The 17,431-nt window shown below is 38.3% G+C and overlaps 1 protein-coding gene across 2 annotated transcripts in view; it reads right to left on the bottom strand.

The window, feature by feature from the left end:
• The window catches only part of Arid2 (AT-rich interaction domain 2), a 147,813-nt gene that overhangs the window by 65,745 nt on the left and 64,637 nt on the right, over positions 1-17,431 (bottom strand). For both annotated transcript variants that reach the window (XM_052748765.1, XM_052748766.1), the window contains exons 4-6: positions 12,160-12,293; positions 5,436-5,654; positions 2,713-2,780 (exon numbers count right to left, since the gene is read on the bottom strand). In XM_052748765.1, the coding sequence (XP_052604725.1) occupies positions 2,713-2,780; positions 5,436-5,654; positions 12,160-12,293 (421 nt within the window). The remainder of the gene's footprint in view (positions 1-2,712; positions 2,781-5,435; positions 5,655-12,159; positions 12,294-17,431) is intronic.

Genomic DNA, 17,431 nt, shown 5'->3' with positions numbered 1-17,431 from the left:
ACATGTTTAAATTATTAAAAGTAAAAAAGAATATAAAAAGATATTAAGTGTATGAAAGTTCCAAAGAATTTTAAAAAATCAAAATTACAAAAAAGAGACCTTAGAAATTAAAAAATGGTCTCTAAAATAAAAATGTAACCAATGGGTCAAATGACAGACACAACTAGTAAAGGGTTAAGTAAGCTGAACAACAAGTAACAAGCAACTAGTAAAGGGTTAAGTAAGCTGAACAACAAGTAACAAGCAACTAGTAAAGGGTTAAGTAAGCTGAACAACAAGTAACAAGCAAAAAACAACGAAACCAGTTAGAGATAGGATTCCCTTAAATCCAGAACCTAGGAGGCAGAGGCAGGGGGATTTCTATGAGCTTTGAGCCTGGTTTATGGAGGGAATTCTAGCTAGCAAGGGCTGCATAATAGATCCTGTCTCAAAAGATAAAACAAACAAGCAAAGAGACTCCAAAAGTTCAATTATGGGATTCCAGAAGTCAAGGAAACATATCTTGTCACATCAAAGAGATGATTCAAATTAATAAAAAAGTCAGAAAAGGTAGAAAGCAAAAGAGCAACAATAAAATAAAAATACAATTCTATGACTAGAATATTGGTAAAACAAAAATAAAAATGCAGAATTATTTGAATACACTGTCTGCACTGACAGGCCTATTCATTCAGCGTGTTTTTTTTTTTTATAATATGCAAAAAGCACAGATTCAGAAGGGAAAGGAGACATGCACGCAATAGTAGGGAATGACAAAGCACATGAAAAGCCTGCTTCCCAAGGCTTCAAACTATACTGAAGCATGAAATTAGAGACAGCATAACTTTACAAGTCAGCCCTGAATAATAAAAGACAAGTGAGTATTTTAGAAATACATTGGAATATCTATTTTTAAAAATTTATTTATAATTTTTTAGATATATGAATGTTTCGTCTGCTTGTATGCGTGTGCATCATGTGTGTGCCGAGTGGCCGAGGAAGTCAAAAGAGGGCTCCAGATCCCCTGGAACTGGAGTTATGGCTGGTTGTGAGACACCATGTGGTTGCTGGGAATCAAACCCAGATCCTCTACAACAACAACAAGTGCTTTTAACTGCAGAATCATCTCTCCAGCTGAGAAATTCAGTGACACAACAAAGCTCTAAATAGACCAATCGACAGGACAGGGTCCAGAAACAGACCCATATGTAGCCAGTTTTCCTGCTTGGTCCACAGTCAGGACAAATCTCCCTCACCTGCCAGTCCCACAGCAGCTCAGACCCGACCAAGTAAACACAGAGACTTATATTGGTTACAAACTGTATGGCCGTGGCAGGCTTCTTGCTGTTCTTACAGCTTAAATTAATCCATTTCCATTAATCTATACCTTGCCACATGGCTCGTGGCTTACCGCATCTTCACATGCTGTTTCTCATCGTGGCAGCTGGCAGTGTCTCTCTGACTCAGCCTTCCACTTCCCAGCTTTATTCTCTCTCCTCCTTGTCCCGCCTATACTTCCTGCCTAGCCAATGGCCAATCAGTGATTTATTTATTGACCAATCAGAGCAACACATTTGCCATACAGAACATCCCACAGCACCCATACATATACAATCACCAAATTCATGAAAAAGGTGAAATTGCAATGTAATGTGGAAAACCATAGCAAGTACAAGAAAATGAACCAATTGGTAACTTACACACAAATGCTATACGAACTGTTTATGTAAATATGAAAGGTCATACAGAAAAAATTAGGATGTCTTTGTGACATAAAAGCAGGCATAATTTTGTAAAAAGGACACACACAAAAGTTAAAGGAAGAACTGGATGAGCTGGACTACACTAGTATTAAGTCACCATGTAGAGCTGATAGTGGAGGCTCACACACAACATCTCAGTGCGGGGAGCCTGGGAGAGGATACAAGTGTGAGGTCAGCCTGCTTTCTACACTAAGTTCTAGGAAGTCGGGCTAGAGTAGACTGATCAACTAGCCAACCAGTCAGATAAATAAACCTTCCACCAAAGAATACCTTTAAAAAAAGAAAAGCAACAAACAAGATATTTTCAAAACATGTATTTTAAAAGGAATTTTACCAGGGAACATACAGACCTCTAAAAATCAGTAACGTTAATAATCTCAATTTAAAAATGGACAAAATAAGGGCACTACTCCAAATAAACTATCAAAATAGCCTAAAATATTTTAATTTTTACCAGTCATCAGGGAAAAGTGGAAATTAAAACCCAGACAGAGTGACACCATGTATTCACCAGAATGCATAAAATCAGAAACCAACAATACGAAACTCTGACAACAATGAACAACTGAAACCCTGACTTATTGATGTTGAAAATCATACAATTATTCTGATATCCTATCTCTCAGGATCTAATAGAATATATGGCCCTTGTAACCTAGCAATTTTACTTGCAGGTGTATCACCCAATGCATGTACAAAATAAAATTTCCTGAAACTCCAAATCCTTAGAGTTTGAAACTTTAAATATTTTCTCCTATTATGACATATTTGTCACTTCAGAAATGAACTAAAGAACAAAGGAATTTCATTTCTGTTCATTAGAGACCTTAAAAGAGTTTTCATTCAATCACAACCTCTAAACACGCATGTAAACAATTCTGCCAAAGATAAAGTAGTAGTATGCAACATGCACACAAAGCCAGCGACCACTGACTCCAAGTTGGCGTCAGCATTTCAGTTTGTAAATTACCTTAACAAAGTCTCTATCAGTCTTCTCTCTCCATTCTTCTCCAAAGACAGTAGAGAATGATCCTAAAGCTAAAAGAACAAATAGTACAAATGTAATCAATTAATCCTTAATTCTTAATATTATGTAGCTTTGAAAAACAATAAAACTACATTTCAATACATCATATTTGCTAAAAAGCATTTCATAATAAACTACAGTTGTAGACACTTGTGGACTGTAGTAAACGACAATCTTTTACATACAGCTTCAAACATTTTATGTCTCTATACTAAAAATACACAACTCAAGATGCCTTACTGGTAGAGCACAAATGAGGCCCTGAATTTGATCCCTAGCAACACAAAACAAAATGCATTTTTCTTAGTGGCTAAAAAGATGGCTTGGATGTCAAGACTATGTTATTGCTTTTCCAGAGGGCCCAAATTTGGTTCCGGGCACCCTTGTAGGCTGGTTCACAACCACCTATAAGTCCAGGCCAGGGGAATCTGACTTCCTCTTCTGGCCTCTGTGGACACTGCTTTGTGTGCATATACACCACAGACACACACACACACACACACACACACACACACACACACACACGCACGCACGCACGCACACACACACACACACCTAGATATAATTAAATGTAACTCTTTAAAAAACACGCCCAAATTTAAAAAAAAGAAGTTATACACACAGTAAAGAAAAAGTGTCCCAATACAAGCTTCCTTTTGTAGGGAAGAAAACACAGTAAAGAGCTAAATAGATGCTACTGTTATGGAGTGCCAGGCTGTCCACACTGAAAACCCCCATACTGATTTCAGAAATGATTATATGATTCATACTTTAAAAACCATAGAGCAGCCGGGTGGTGGTGGCGCACACCTTTAATCCCAGCACTTGGGAGACAGAGCCAGGCGGATCTCTGTGAGTTCAAGGCCAGCCTGGTCTACAGAGTGAGATCCAGGACAGGCACCAAAGCTACACAGAGAAACCCTGTCTCAAAAAAACCAAACCAAATCAAACAAAACAGACAAACAAACAAACAAAAAAAAAAAACCACAGAGCAAAACATTTGTTGTAAACAATGCCAGTTTAAAAAAAAAAGCCTATGAGGAAAATTCTCTAAGATAATTTTGTTAAATTGATACATGAGCAAATATGACTACACTGTGTGTGTGGAAGCGTGTGTGTGTGTTCCACACTGTGTCATCCTCACCTTCCACTTTGTTTGAACAGGGCCTCAGTCCTGTATGGCAGTGAGCGGCAGCTTCTTGTGCCCCCGCCACCCACCTTGCCACAGGAGGACTGGCTGCAGATGTGTACTGCCACGCATCCACTTGATGTGGGTTCTGGGAATCCCAACTCAGGCCCCATGCTTGGCAAGTGCTTTGGTCACTGAGCCATCTTCCAAGCCCTACAGCCACTCAGGTTGTCAGTGCTTGTATTTATCTTGACAGCTTTTGGAGACAGGGCCTCACTCTGCAGCCATGGCTGCACTTAAGCTGAGAGAGCCAACTGCCTTGGCCTCCACCTCAGGAGTGCCACCACGCCCAGAGAAAAGCACTGTCTTAGCTGTGGATGGCAGTGTCTGTTAAAATGAACATTCTAGAACACAGAACTACAAGGACAATATGCTTACAGAAGGTGAGAAGATACACTGGACATGAGAATGCCATGTCTTCATATATCAAAACTGATCAAGCCGGGTGGTGGTGGCACACGCCTTTAATCCCAGCACTCGGGAGGCAGAGCCAGGCGGATCTCTGTGAGTTCAGGGCCAGCCTGGACTACCAAGTGAGTTCCAGGAAAGGTGCAAGGCATGAAGCTACACAGAGAAACCCTGTCTCGAAAAACCAAAAAAAAAAAAAAAAAAAAAAACTGATCAAGTTACTTCTATGCTATGCATTATAATTCATTATTTACACATATTCCATTCAATGGCTAGATAGTAAGACTTATACTAATATTATTCTGATGTGAAAACAAATATTCTTTACAAAGCTTTTGTTTGAAGGTTTCAAAAAAGGGATAAACAACTTCAAATTCCATTCTATATTAAGTGCCGAGTCGCATTTGAAAGAAAATAAAATATCACAACAAAAAAACCCCATGAAAATGAGATGGAAATCTACCAAATTCAGATATTTAAAGTTACAACAAAAATAACAACCTTTGTTCCTTTCTCATATAACTGAAAATACTTCAAACAAAGAAGCTAATTTTTTTCTTTTTTTCTTTTTGGTTTTTCGAGACAGGGTTTCTCTGTGTAGCTTTGTGTCTTTCCTGGATCTCACTCTCTAGACCAGGCTGGCCTTGAACTCACAAAGATCCGCCTGCCTCTGCCTCCCGAGTGCTGGGATTAAAGGCGTGAGCCACCACCGCACGGCAGAAGCTAATTTTTATGTATGCTTACACTATTGTTAATTTTCCTCACATAAAATAAGTCTATGGCAAATTCCCAACACTATTAACTAAATAATCCCAAATACAATAGTTTGTAAAGCCTGTAACTTGATACAAATCAAAATACACTAAAAGGAATTTATTTGCAAATAATTGGCTACTTAAAGGTAAAAATAAAACCCACAAATCTCTAAAACACTACAGTAAGTTCTCTCACAAACTGTGTGCTATACATACACACACAGCAACTGTGTTTCCCTGACAGTTTTCATTTGGAACCATGAGGAGGCTTTAACCCTTTTCCAGCACCACATCTGAAGCTGGTTAAAACTTACTGTCATCGAACACCCCAGCATTAGCAAGTAGTAAGGTGATGATTTTGGGGTCCTTCTCAAGCTGCATGGCATGCTTGCTTTCATTGGATAGGAGCGTGCACACATTAATAGCGAAGTCCACCTCATTCGGGAGTCCGGATAACAGTGAAAGCACCAGTTTATTATAATCATTTGGCGAGTTAAAATCCATAGATAACCCATAACTTTGACGTAGATAATCTAGGAAAAGGAAAAACACAACAAAACAAGAATAAAACTGTAAGTTAGCCATGGGTGAGCTACCTGTGGCTGTTCTCTTCTGAGCACAGCAGACCCACCCCTTCCCTTCTATTTCATCGCCTTAGACTGTAAGTCTATTAAAAGTGTCCAGGTTCCTTGACTTTTCAGGCTTATTGTTTAAAATTACATTTTTAAGTTTTTTTTTTTTTTTGGTCCCCCCACCTCCTGAGACAGGGTTTCTCTGTGTAACAGTCCTGGCTATCCTGGAACTCGCTTTGTAGAACAGGCTGGCCTCGAACTCACAGAGATACACCTGCCTCTACCTCCCAAGTACTGGGATTAAAGGCGTGTGCCACCACTACCCGGCACATTTTTAAATATTAAAATGTAAAAATACACTTACCTTCTTGAACATCACTGACAAAACCATAGCAAATAATTATTTCATTGGATTTACTGAGGTTAACAGTAAAAGCAATAGTTTTAAGCATTAGAATCCTACAAATTAATATATATATATATATATATATATATATATATATATATATATATATCTTTCTAACTGCAACCATAGACACAACAATTCTGCTCTTTTGCTGCAATCCCACACCATCACTATTGTACCAATGATCTTATATTTTGTTCCTTGGTTCTGCTTTATTTTGAAATATCAGATATGTGGAATTACATAGCACATAGGCCTTAGTGTTTATTTTCTTTAATTTAACAAAGTACTTTTGAGATCCATATTGACATGTGAATCAGTAATCCATTTCTTTCTAGACACAGTACATCATGCCCAAATGAGGAGAATTTTTACTGTTTCTAGTTTGGGATATCCACCCACAAATATGGTTGTTGTAAAGACTCCTGTGAAGGACTTCTGGGAGAACCCACCCATTTTTGCTGGCTAAACATCTAGAGGTAGAAGTGCTGGGTCACATGCAAATTGAATGCTTAACTTTCTGAAAAACTGCAAAACCACTTTTCCCAGTGGCTGCAGCACTTTGCACTCTCATCTGCAGTATGCTAGAATTCCTCATGCTCATATCATTACCAGCACTTATCGTAAGTATTAAATATCTTGAAGAAGAATCATTTATTCAATGTTTTTACCCCAAAAATTCCCAGCTAGTGAGCGGCTTGTGTTCTTTTTGTGTTTCTCTGGCTATCCTGGACAGAGATCCACATGTCTCTGCCTCCTGAATGCTGGGATTAAAAGCGTGTACCATCACTGCCTAGCAGGCTTATGTTCTTATTGTTTCAAAGAGAAGTTTTAATTCTGATAAAATTTAATTTGTACATTTTTATTTTTATGTTTCATGTTTTTATGACTAGAGAAAAATAACATGATTTTCTGTGAGAGACTTGATTCTAAAACATCCACTTAACAAAACTTTGAGGGTTAGAAGATAGGCACACAGGGCAAACAGAGTACACATAGTATGTCTAGGCCTTGGCAGCCATGATCCAAGACAAATATCCTAAGATAATTTTTCAAATAAAGCTGTCACTAGTTTAAGAAAATAAGAATTGAAAAATGTTCAGATCCAACATTTCAGAATACTTCAGAACTACGTGCATTCTTCAAAGTTTAAAATAATAGTAACAACAAACTCTAAATCGTCTATATAAAACACAAGTGAAAATCTTCTGTTACATATTTAATAGAAAAAACAATTCCTGAGGGTACGTTTGAGATGTGGTCTTAATGTGCTGCACCGACTGGTTCTGACCTGACATTTCTCTTGCTTGAGGCTCCCACATGCTAAGATTACATGTTTGCTACCATATGTGGCTCAACATCAGCATCTGAACAGATACCTCTTCAATTCTAAAATATTGTAGGAACATCACTAATAACAGTGAGGTGCGTAACAGAGTTACAAATGACTAAGACACTTTAAAACCAGTTCACTTAATTTTTATCATTGAATAATACACAGCAGAGTGAGCCCACAGGGGATGGCTCAGCTGGTCAGTGCTCGTGGCACAAACAGGAGGACCTCTTTTCAAGTTCCCAGCATCAAAACAAAACAGCCATGGTATCATATGACTGCAATCCTGCACTGTGAAGGCAGAGACTAGGAGATCCATGGAGCTTGCTGGCCAGCAAGTCTTGCTCACTATGAGCTCAGGTTCAGTCAGAAATCCTGTCTCAAAATGCAAAGTGGAAAGTGACTAAGGAAAACACCCAGTGACAACTTCTGGCCTAGACTCACACACAAGCTTATTTTCTTATGATTTTGATGAATGGAATTTCTCAAATACCTTAAAGAGTAGACAAATATCTAGGGATACAGGAGCAGATTTTGATGTTTCTATATTGCAACAGTTACTGATGATAATAAGTCAAATCACACATTCTCTGAAAGGAAATAAACCTGGAACTCACACTCAAACATCTGTCACACTGTCTTAAGTTAATATAATCTTGGAATTGTTACTGAAGAATAAGAATCTACACATTTTTACCAATTAACTTTGCTGACTATACAACAGAATAATACAAAGTATCTTTTAATCCTATTAGGTTTGGTAAAGATTCCTAAAGAGAATGTATGACAAAATACAGGCCATTAGATCCAGATGGGGGCTAGCAAGACGCCTCAGCAGGTAGAGGTTCTTATTACCAAGTCTGATGACTTGCGTTTGGATTACTGGATTGCACATGATGGGGAGAACTGACTGTCTCAGGTATCATCTAACCTCACATCTGCCATGGCAAACCCCTTTCAAAGACAGACAGATAGACAGAAGAGAAAATGAGTGGTGCACATCCATAACCCCAAGTCCCTGGAATCCTGGCACAGAAGGCCTATTTCAGTCCGTGTGTTTCAAACCAACCCAGGCAACTACTAAAATGTAATGTCATTAACAAAACAACGCTCCACAGCTCTTAAAGTCTTCCTTCCCCTTGCCCTACGAGCTATGTTGTTTCAGAATGAGATTGGCAATTTATTTTTAAGAATCTTGATTTAAAATTTACTGAAGTGCATCACTGTTAACAAATTAAATTTGAGGCAACCAATTCTTTGTTTTCAATTTGGAGAAAAGAGAGGACTCCTCGTGGCAGGCTGTTTGTCTCTTGCAGGGATTCGGTGGGATGGTCTTCCTATTAACGTTGGCAGTGACTAACTGCAGTCCAAATGTCTGTTAGATTATGGAACATTTAACCAACAATCCATGTAACACTGACTAGCTCTAAACCAGTACTCCTATTCATTTTAATGAGTTGTCGTCTGTACGTTTTCACACACATTACAGTTAGAAAAGAGCTGGGTGTGCCGTCATTGAACACTTGTCTAACACTCAGAAAGCCTTCTTGGGTTTGCTCCTTAGCAACCTTCACCCACATAAACCTTAAAAATCTATGCATAATTCAAACAAAAATATTGACATCAGTGTTAAATAATCCATATGCTCAAAACAGAAACTTCTCAACTTTTTCCACAATTTAAAGAGACTGGGAGAAGAGTCAATAACCTCTGGAAACTCAGACACCAGTTCCCTTAATGTATGATAGTCATGTATGGATACGCATGTGGCAAGTGGAGGCCTGAGGCTGATGTTAAGAATCTTCTCCATCGTTCTTCTACCTCAGTCAACCAGGAAGAGTCTTTCAATCAAACCCAGAGCTTGTCCACATGGCTAGAGAGTCCATCTCTGTCTTCCAATGCTGGGATTGTAGGTGGGCTGTCATGCACTTATGTGGGCTTCTGGGGATCCAAACTCTGGCCTTCATGGCAAGCACTTTCACCACCGAGTCATCGTCCTACCCCAGTCATATTTTAAGAGAAGGCCTTGTTACATAGCACAGACAGGCTTCCAACTCAGTGTCAGCCTAACTTGGCCTGCTAGAGTTCTGATATGTGCTAGCACATCTGGGATTGATTATGAATACTGGAAAACGGATCCAGGCCTTCTTCTATATTGAGCAAATACTCTGTCCTTGAGTACTTTATTTAGGCCTTAGCCCTAAATAAAATTTCTGAAACAGTCTTAATTAATCATTAGGTAATTCCATTTGGGAATATATTTCTCTCTCTCTCTCTCTCTCTCTCTCTCTCTCTCTCTCTCTCTCTCTCTCTCTCTCTCTCACACACACACACACACACACACACACACACACACACACACACATACCCCGAAACAAAAACATAATGGAGTTTACTCAACTTTCCTACTGACAACTTAAAAAGAATCATCAGTGAAGGGCTTTCATATTGATGATAATCATGATCATTTGTATAATAACATCACGAAGTTGCAATATCTATTTCAATAAAAATAAAAAGCACTTTAAAATTCATAAACGTTGCTCTGAAACACCATCTCTTTTCAGTGCGAAGTAGGTATTTTGCAATCTGAAGAGAAAGCTCTTTGTTCCTTCCTTCCTAAGAATCCCTTTGTCAACTAAGATATATCTAAGACACAACTATCCAGATTCCCATTACAACGAAGTAGATACTGTTGTGGAATATTCCTTTACACTGTGTGAAGATGTGTCACTGTGATTGGTTTAATAAAAAGCTAAATGACGAATAGCCAGGCAAGAGGTATAGGTGGAACTTCTGGACAGAGAGAGCGCTGGGAAGAAGAAAGAGAGAGTCGCCAGCCAGACATGGAATAACTAGGATGGGCATAATGAACAACGAGTGTGTGGAAGAACATAAATTAAAAAATATGGGTTAATTTAAGATATGAAAGCTAGTTAGAAATAAGCCTAAGCTAAGGCTGAGCTTTCATAATTAATAAGAAGTCTCCCTTTGGCTATTTGGGAACTGACAGGCAGGACAGAGAAAGACTGGTTACAAGATACATTATATCAAAACACTAGACATTCTAACAGGTTGGTGAGGCTTCCATTTCTACAGTATGTGGCTTAGCTACTGCTGCAGGTTTCTGAGCATATCTAGCTCCACTAGAGTTTCAGCACGGGCTTCCAAAGATGCCAAAGAACACTTCACTCCTTTCTTAAAGCTAAAATGTTGTAGTAAAAGAAAGCTAATCCATGTTCATTAGACAGGGCTAGGGAATATAATTTAACCAAGTAGACAGCAGGGTGTGGTGACACACTGCTGTAATCTACCACTCAGGAGACTGAGGGAGGAGGATCATAACTTCAAGTCAAGCACGGCTGCAGAGCAAAACCCTGTCTCAAAAACAAAGGAACGAGAAGAGACTGTCTCGGTTTGCTTCCTCTTACTATGTTCAAACACCATCACCCAAAGCAATCTGGGGAGGAAAGCTGGGTTTGTCTCAGCTTACAGCTTGTAATTCCTCATCAGTGACATCAGGGCAGGCAGCTGAAGGCAGGACTCCCAGCACATTTAAGGTTTGCCTTCACAGCTCCTCCCTCATCTCCGTTGTTTATAAAGGCACATGACGAAGCCTCTTCCAACAGAATCATAGATATTAAGAAGAAACTCTATTTCTTCAGTTATTACTCATTTGGGAAGAAATAGAGACAAAACCAACATGAAAGAAACTTTGGAAATAGATGTGAAAATAAAATGTAAGAACTGAAACAGTGCACAATGAACCAGATTAAATCAAAGGGCTACCCATTAGAGATTGACACTGGTACCAATGCCTAACTGTAGTAAATGAATAAAACTGCATTTTTTGTAAAGAACACAATACAATTTTGGTAAGTATCCCTTGCTTTGTGTAGACCAAATGTCAAATACACTGATCCACATGTCTCCAGCTCATCTTCCCAAAACTGAAAACTAAAGCCTCCATCAGCTCTATTCCAATCTCTTTATCAGACTTTCAAGATAATTATTTCCTAATCCAGTGCATCTCTTTGTAGCTACAGTGTTTTTTTATAATGACACCACTTGAATGAAAAAAATCCTTTAATATTGTATTAGGAAGTTATAGAATAACTCAGAACATTCCTGACATTTTAGTATATACTACAGCAATTGTAGGAAATGTAGCAGACTTCATAGAAAGGTTCTTGCCTTCCCTAACACTTGCTACTTCCCTCCATTCCTCTGAGCCCAGGTTTATCTTAACTGAGTTGAGCTTCTCTAATCTTTGTTGTTGTTGTTTTGTTTTGTTTTTTTTTGTTTTCTGAGACAGGGTTTCTTTGTGTAGCCCTGGCTGTCCTTGAAGTCAGAGGTCCACCTACCTCTGCTTCAGAAAGAGTGCTGGATTAAAGGCATGTGCCACAACTACCTGGTGAGTTTCTCTAATTTTAAATGGACCTTTCTCTTCTCATTTTGGTGGCTAAAATCAGGATAAACTCATGATCAGCTAATAATGAAAACTGTTTACAATCAGTAAGAAATTTTACTTGAAAATACTCTGAAACTTCCTTCTATAATCTGAAGCCAAGGGCTCTAATACCAAGTAAAGCCAAGCTGTGAAAGTTCCATTTCTCCAATGCCTTAAGCCTGCACGTGTGCAAAGTATGGACTAACTCAATGGATGATCTCTACTTCCCAATTCAAACCTCTGGGCCTATGCCCAGCTAATTTCATGTGATATTTACCTGACACACTGTGTTGCTGGTAATTGTAGGAAGATGGAATTGCACCAATAGGAAGCTGTGGCTTTGGATTGCCTGGTGGTACCTCATCATCATCTTCCCCAAAATGATGAACTTTCTCGTACTTTTCTAGATAACTGAAAGAGAAAAACAGCAGAGCAAAAAATGTTTAAATATGTATATGTACTATTTTAAAACTCCTACCGCATATTTCTTTTTTGGATATCTAAGAATCTAAGTACCACTCACAACCATAACAGTGACCTCAGCTCATCAGGAATACTATGGTAAACTCAATGCAAGTTAAAATAGTTTTTCTCTTTACAGAAAGGATGTTACAATTCCATAAATAGTTATTTTAGCAAAATACAACTACCTGTCAGTAAATAGCAGTACCCTTTATGTATTGCTTTTATTAAGTTATAGTCACTCCAACAGCTGCTCTCAAATCTTAAGGTGGCGACATTATGAGCATGGCCACCATGACCAAGGACAGTGGAACAGGTTGGGTGGAGGACAAATGTGCTGACTAGTTATATGTTGACTTAACACAAGCTAACGTTATCTGAGATGAGGGAACCTCAATTAAGAAAATGCCTCCATAAGATCAGGCTGTAGTAGTGACTGATGGGCAAGGACTCAGCCTATTGTGGGTGGTGCCATCCCTGGGCTGGTGGTCCTGGATTCTAAAAGAAAGCAGGCTGAGCAAGCCATGTGGAGCAAGCCAGTAAGCAGCACCCCTCCATGGCCTTTGCATCAGTTCCTGCCCCCAAGTTCCTTCCCTGTTTGAGTTCCTGTCCTGACTTACTTCACTGATGAATAGTGTTATGAGGAAGTGTAAGACAAATAAACCCTTTCTTCCTCCCAGTACCTCCCAAGAAAGGAAAAATAATGTTGGAGTAATTGAAAGACATACTCTAGGATTTAGCAGACACAGACATGCTAAGCCCTAGCTCCACTACTTCTGACAAAAAAGGGAATTCAGCTGACTAAGTTTCAGTGACCAGGTCTGAAGCCTTAGTCAATACTGGATGAAACCTAACTGATGAAGCTATGCTGAGCATTAAATGGTATAATGTACTGACCGTGTTGTAAAAGGCTGGTGGGTCACCACTGAGAAGCAATGATAAAGGTAGATTCATATGGTAACAGTGAAGTTTTTATTGTAGTAGCAATAGCTAAACTTATACCAAGAAGACCAAATGAAAGAAATTCAACACTGTTGTCCTGTATGAAGATAACTCTATTGAGTTCTATTTGCTTCAATGATATAATGGGTCCCCTTTAATAACTACAGAAGATTGATTTTGATTATTTTACAAATTAATTTTTGTATCTGAGGTTGAGTCATCAGAGTTTTCAACTCACTGTTCCTTTACCACTGTTCCTTGACATGGGGAAAATGATGTAATTGGAAAGGCATTTTAGAAACTTTGATCTGGCCTATATTCTTGATTCAATGTGAAGTTTTTAATTATTTTTTAAAGCTATATAGTCACTGTAAACACAAACGAAAAGAAGATTCCCTGGCCTTGAAGTCTAACACAGGGCACTTCATATTTCAATACATTTCTGTGATGTTTTTATTTATCAACATATAATTGCAATGCACCAATTTCCCCAATTGATAGTAATTCATTTCTCAAGTGACACATATAGGCTATTTTGTTTTACAGTTGCTTTCACAAATCATGCTATACCTATCTATGCATATATGTATATAATGTATGTATGTATGTATGTATCTATCTATCTACCTACTTGTCTACTATTTTATTTCCTTTATTTGAAGTGATTCACAACCATCTGTAGGCCACATACATGGTGGATAAACATGGATGCAGGCAACACACACATATGTAACATAAAATAAATCAATCTTAAAAAAAAACTTTTAAGCCTGGCGGTGGTGGCACACACCTTTAATCCCAGCACTCAGGAGGCAGAGCCAGGTGGATCTGTGTGAATTCGAGGCCAATCTGGTCTACAGCCTGGTCTACAGAGCAAGATCTAGGACAGGCACCAAAAGAACACAGAAAACCTTGTCTCGGGAATAAATAAATAAATAACTTTTAAAAACTAACTACCTGGAAAATCATCACTAGTTCATTTTCCCCTTCTAGGTCTCTCTGAAAGTTAGGGGATGGTGCTTTCAGAGTCAACCTGTATGTGCTAGGAAGACGCTCTACCACTGAAACACATCCCTGTCATAATCAAATGACTGACATCTTACAACAGTCAAATGTTTTGAAAAGCTACAAGCTATCAGTTAACACTTGAAAAAGCAAAGTTTCTTCCCATATAATCTAGCCAACACTTCTGAAATTGTACAAACAGGTAGAAGCAATACATAATAAAGTGTGAGCCCTTAACAAAACACTGGCATTTTATTTCAAGGAACTTTTTCCTTGACATAATCTGCATTTCAATGAAAAAAATTTAAATGACTGCAAAAACAATACTAATTTACTGCTTGGAGACATAAAGGAATTGAATTATCTCCTTCCACTCTTCCCAAGTTCTCCATTTAAGCTCAAATGGATCAGGAAACTTTCTAGCTTAGAGTCTGATAACTAATGAGCACAACATATCTTTACTGCTACAGAAACAGCGCCAAAACTAAGACACAAACACAGGTACAATGTTTTCAATTTGATCCTGGGAATGTCCCAAGCAAACAGTTTACAGTCTAAAAGTATCAAAGAATGACTGAGAACGGATAGTCCCTTGCAGTATAAATCCACATAAATCAAGCTTATTCTTGATGTCAATGAAGTTTCCATAGAAAGAAGAATATGCATAAATTTAGACATAAAACTACATATTAGGGTAACAAAAGAAATGCCTGGGCTGCTAAGGAAGATGAGGATGGCAGAATGATTTCTGACTAGGTTTAGATAATAATCTGGCTGCAAGGCAAAAGTGAACTGAGGTAAAGCACCTGTATAAGGATCTGCGGGGTAGATGGATGGGCTGCTCAGTGTCAGAACACTCTTCTGTCCCTCTAGTCAGCTCCTCATTTCACTTGGACTATAACTTTCAGGGAGATTATTATGACAGAATATAAGCCACCATACCTTCTTCCACTTGTGTGTTGTGGTGCCCTCTAAATGTTATCATGTATCAGGAAATACATCATGAATGAGTAAAAGTGACTTTAGTTCTAAGAGTGGACAACAGGAATCTTTTATGTCTAGAAAGTTTAAAGGTCATTACCTTCAGGCTATTAAGAAGGAACAGCCCCAGATAAAACAAAAACAACAAAAATAGGTTCTCCTGGAACAGGGCAAACATGCAGACCCGTCATCAGCATTATTAGCATTTCTCCCTGTTCCTCCTCTTCTTGTCTTGTCTGTGTGAGTTGATTCATAATTACCCTGTGTTTATTTCTATTTTCACTTCCTTTGATACCCGTTAGTAGTTTTGTTATATTACCCTGTGTGGTGGTTTGAATAAGTATAGCCCCCACAGGCTCATATATTTGAATGGTATTTCACCAGGGAGTGGTACTATTTGAAAAGATTAGAAGGATTAGGAGGTGTGGCCTAGTTGGAAGAAGTATGTCACTGGGAGTGGGCTTTGAGGTTTCAGATGCCCAAGCCAGGCCCAGTCATTCATTCATTCAGTCAGTCTGTGTGTCTCTGCCTACAAATTAGGATGTAGCTCTCAACTACTGCTCCAGCACCTGCCTACATGCCACCATGCTCCCTGGATGATGATCATGGACTAACTTTGAAACTATAAGCAAGTCGCCAATTAAATGTTTTCTCTTCTAAGAGTTGCCTTGATCACAGGACCTCTTCATAGCAACAGAACAGTGACTAAGATACTCTGTGGTTGTAGAATAATCTTTTTGTACACTGTGAAGATGTGTCACTGACTGGTTTAATAAAAAGCTGAACAGCCAATAGTCAGGCACAGAGAACACTGGGAGGAAAAAAGGAGACACCAGGGACGCTGAGCAAGCAAGACGGGCACCATGAAAATAAGTTAATAAAGCCACGAGGCAGAAAGTAACTTAATAGAAATGGGTTAATTTAAGTTATACAGCTAATTAAAAATAAGCCTAAGCTATCGGCTAAGCTTTCATAATTAATAAGAAGTCTCTGTGTCATTACTGGGGAGCTGACAGTCCTGACAAAAAATCTGCTTATACCCTGTAATTTTTGCTTTATTTTGATACCTCTTTATTACTTATCAATGAAAAGATAAATAATTTTTTTTTTTTTGGTTTTTTTTTTTCGAGACAGGGTTTCTCTGTGTAGCTTTGCGCCTTTCCTGGAACTCGCTTTGGAGACCAGGCTGGCCTCGAACTCACAGAGATCCGCCTGGCTCTGCCTCCCGAGTGCTGGGATTAAAGGCGTGCGCCACCACCGCCCGGCTTATCAATGAAAAGATAAATAATTTTTAACAACTATATCCAAAGTATTTGCCTGTTATGGAAGGGGTTCAACTGTCTCCATTCATACATGATTTCAATAGTTGTTTCCCTAACAAATAAATCTTCTAGGAAATACTATAAGAGTCTTATGTTTTTTTAAAAGTTTATAATATGGATTACTTTTGTCAACAGCCTTATTGGGGATTTTATCTCTCAAAATAAAAAAGTCCTTATTAAACCATGAATGTGGAGGCAAAACCAAAATATCAATAACAAAAATACCAGGAAAGCTTGGAATTATGCTTTATAAGCTCTGAAAGACAGTAATTACAACCCAGACTATTATACCCAACAAAACTACATCTCACAAGTGAAAGAGAGAAAAGTTTCCACAAGAAAAACAAGGTAAAAAAAGAATGTGGGGCCTCTAAGCCAGCTCTACAAAAGATAATGGAAGGAACCCTTTATCCTGGAAAGAAAGATAAATACATCTATGAGGCTACGGGAAAGAATAAACTATCCTAAAGCAAACATGGTATAGGAAAACAGAAACACACTATAAAGTTCACAATATGACAGGAATGAACACATCTCTTTCAGTAACAACTCTGTGAAGCTAATGAAATAACCACCACACTACAGAAACCCATTCAATACAACTCGGAATGTTAATGGTCTTGATTTCACAATTAAGTAATAAGACCAGGGAATCAAACTTACAAACCACTGTTTACATTTAAATGAACAGAGAGGTCAAATAATGATGTACCTAAAGGCCTTGGAAAAACAACAAGCCAAACCCAAAACCAATAGATAGAAAAAATAAAAAATAAGAACGGTAGAAATTAATGAAATACAAATGAAAAAAAATTCATTGTTGGTACATTGAAAAGA

Source organism: Peromyscus californicus, unplaced genomic scaffold, assembly GCF_007827085.1.
Source record: "Peromyscus californicus insignis strain IS unplaced genomic scaffold, ASM782708v3 Scaffold_20__1_contigs__length_68692818, whole genome shotgun sequence".
Taxonomy (NCBI): domain Eukaryota; kingdom Metazoa; phylum Chordata; class Mammalia; order Rodentia; family Cricetidae; genus Peromyscus; species Peromyscus californicus.
Note: the sequence above shows the minus strand (reverse complement) of the source record. Positions and strands in the feature narration are given on the sequence as shown.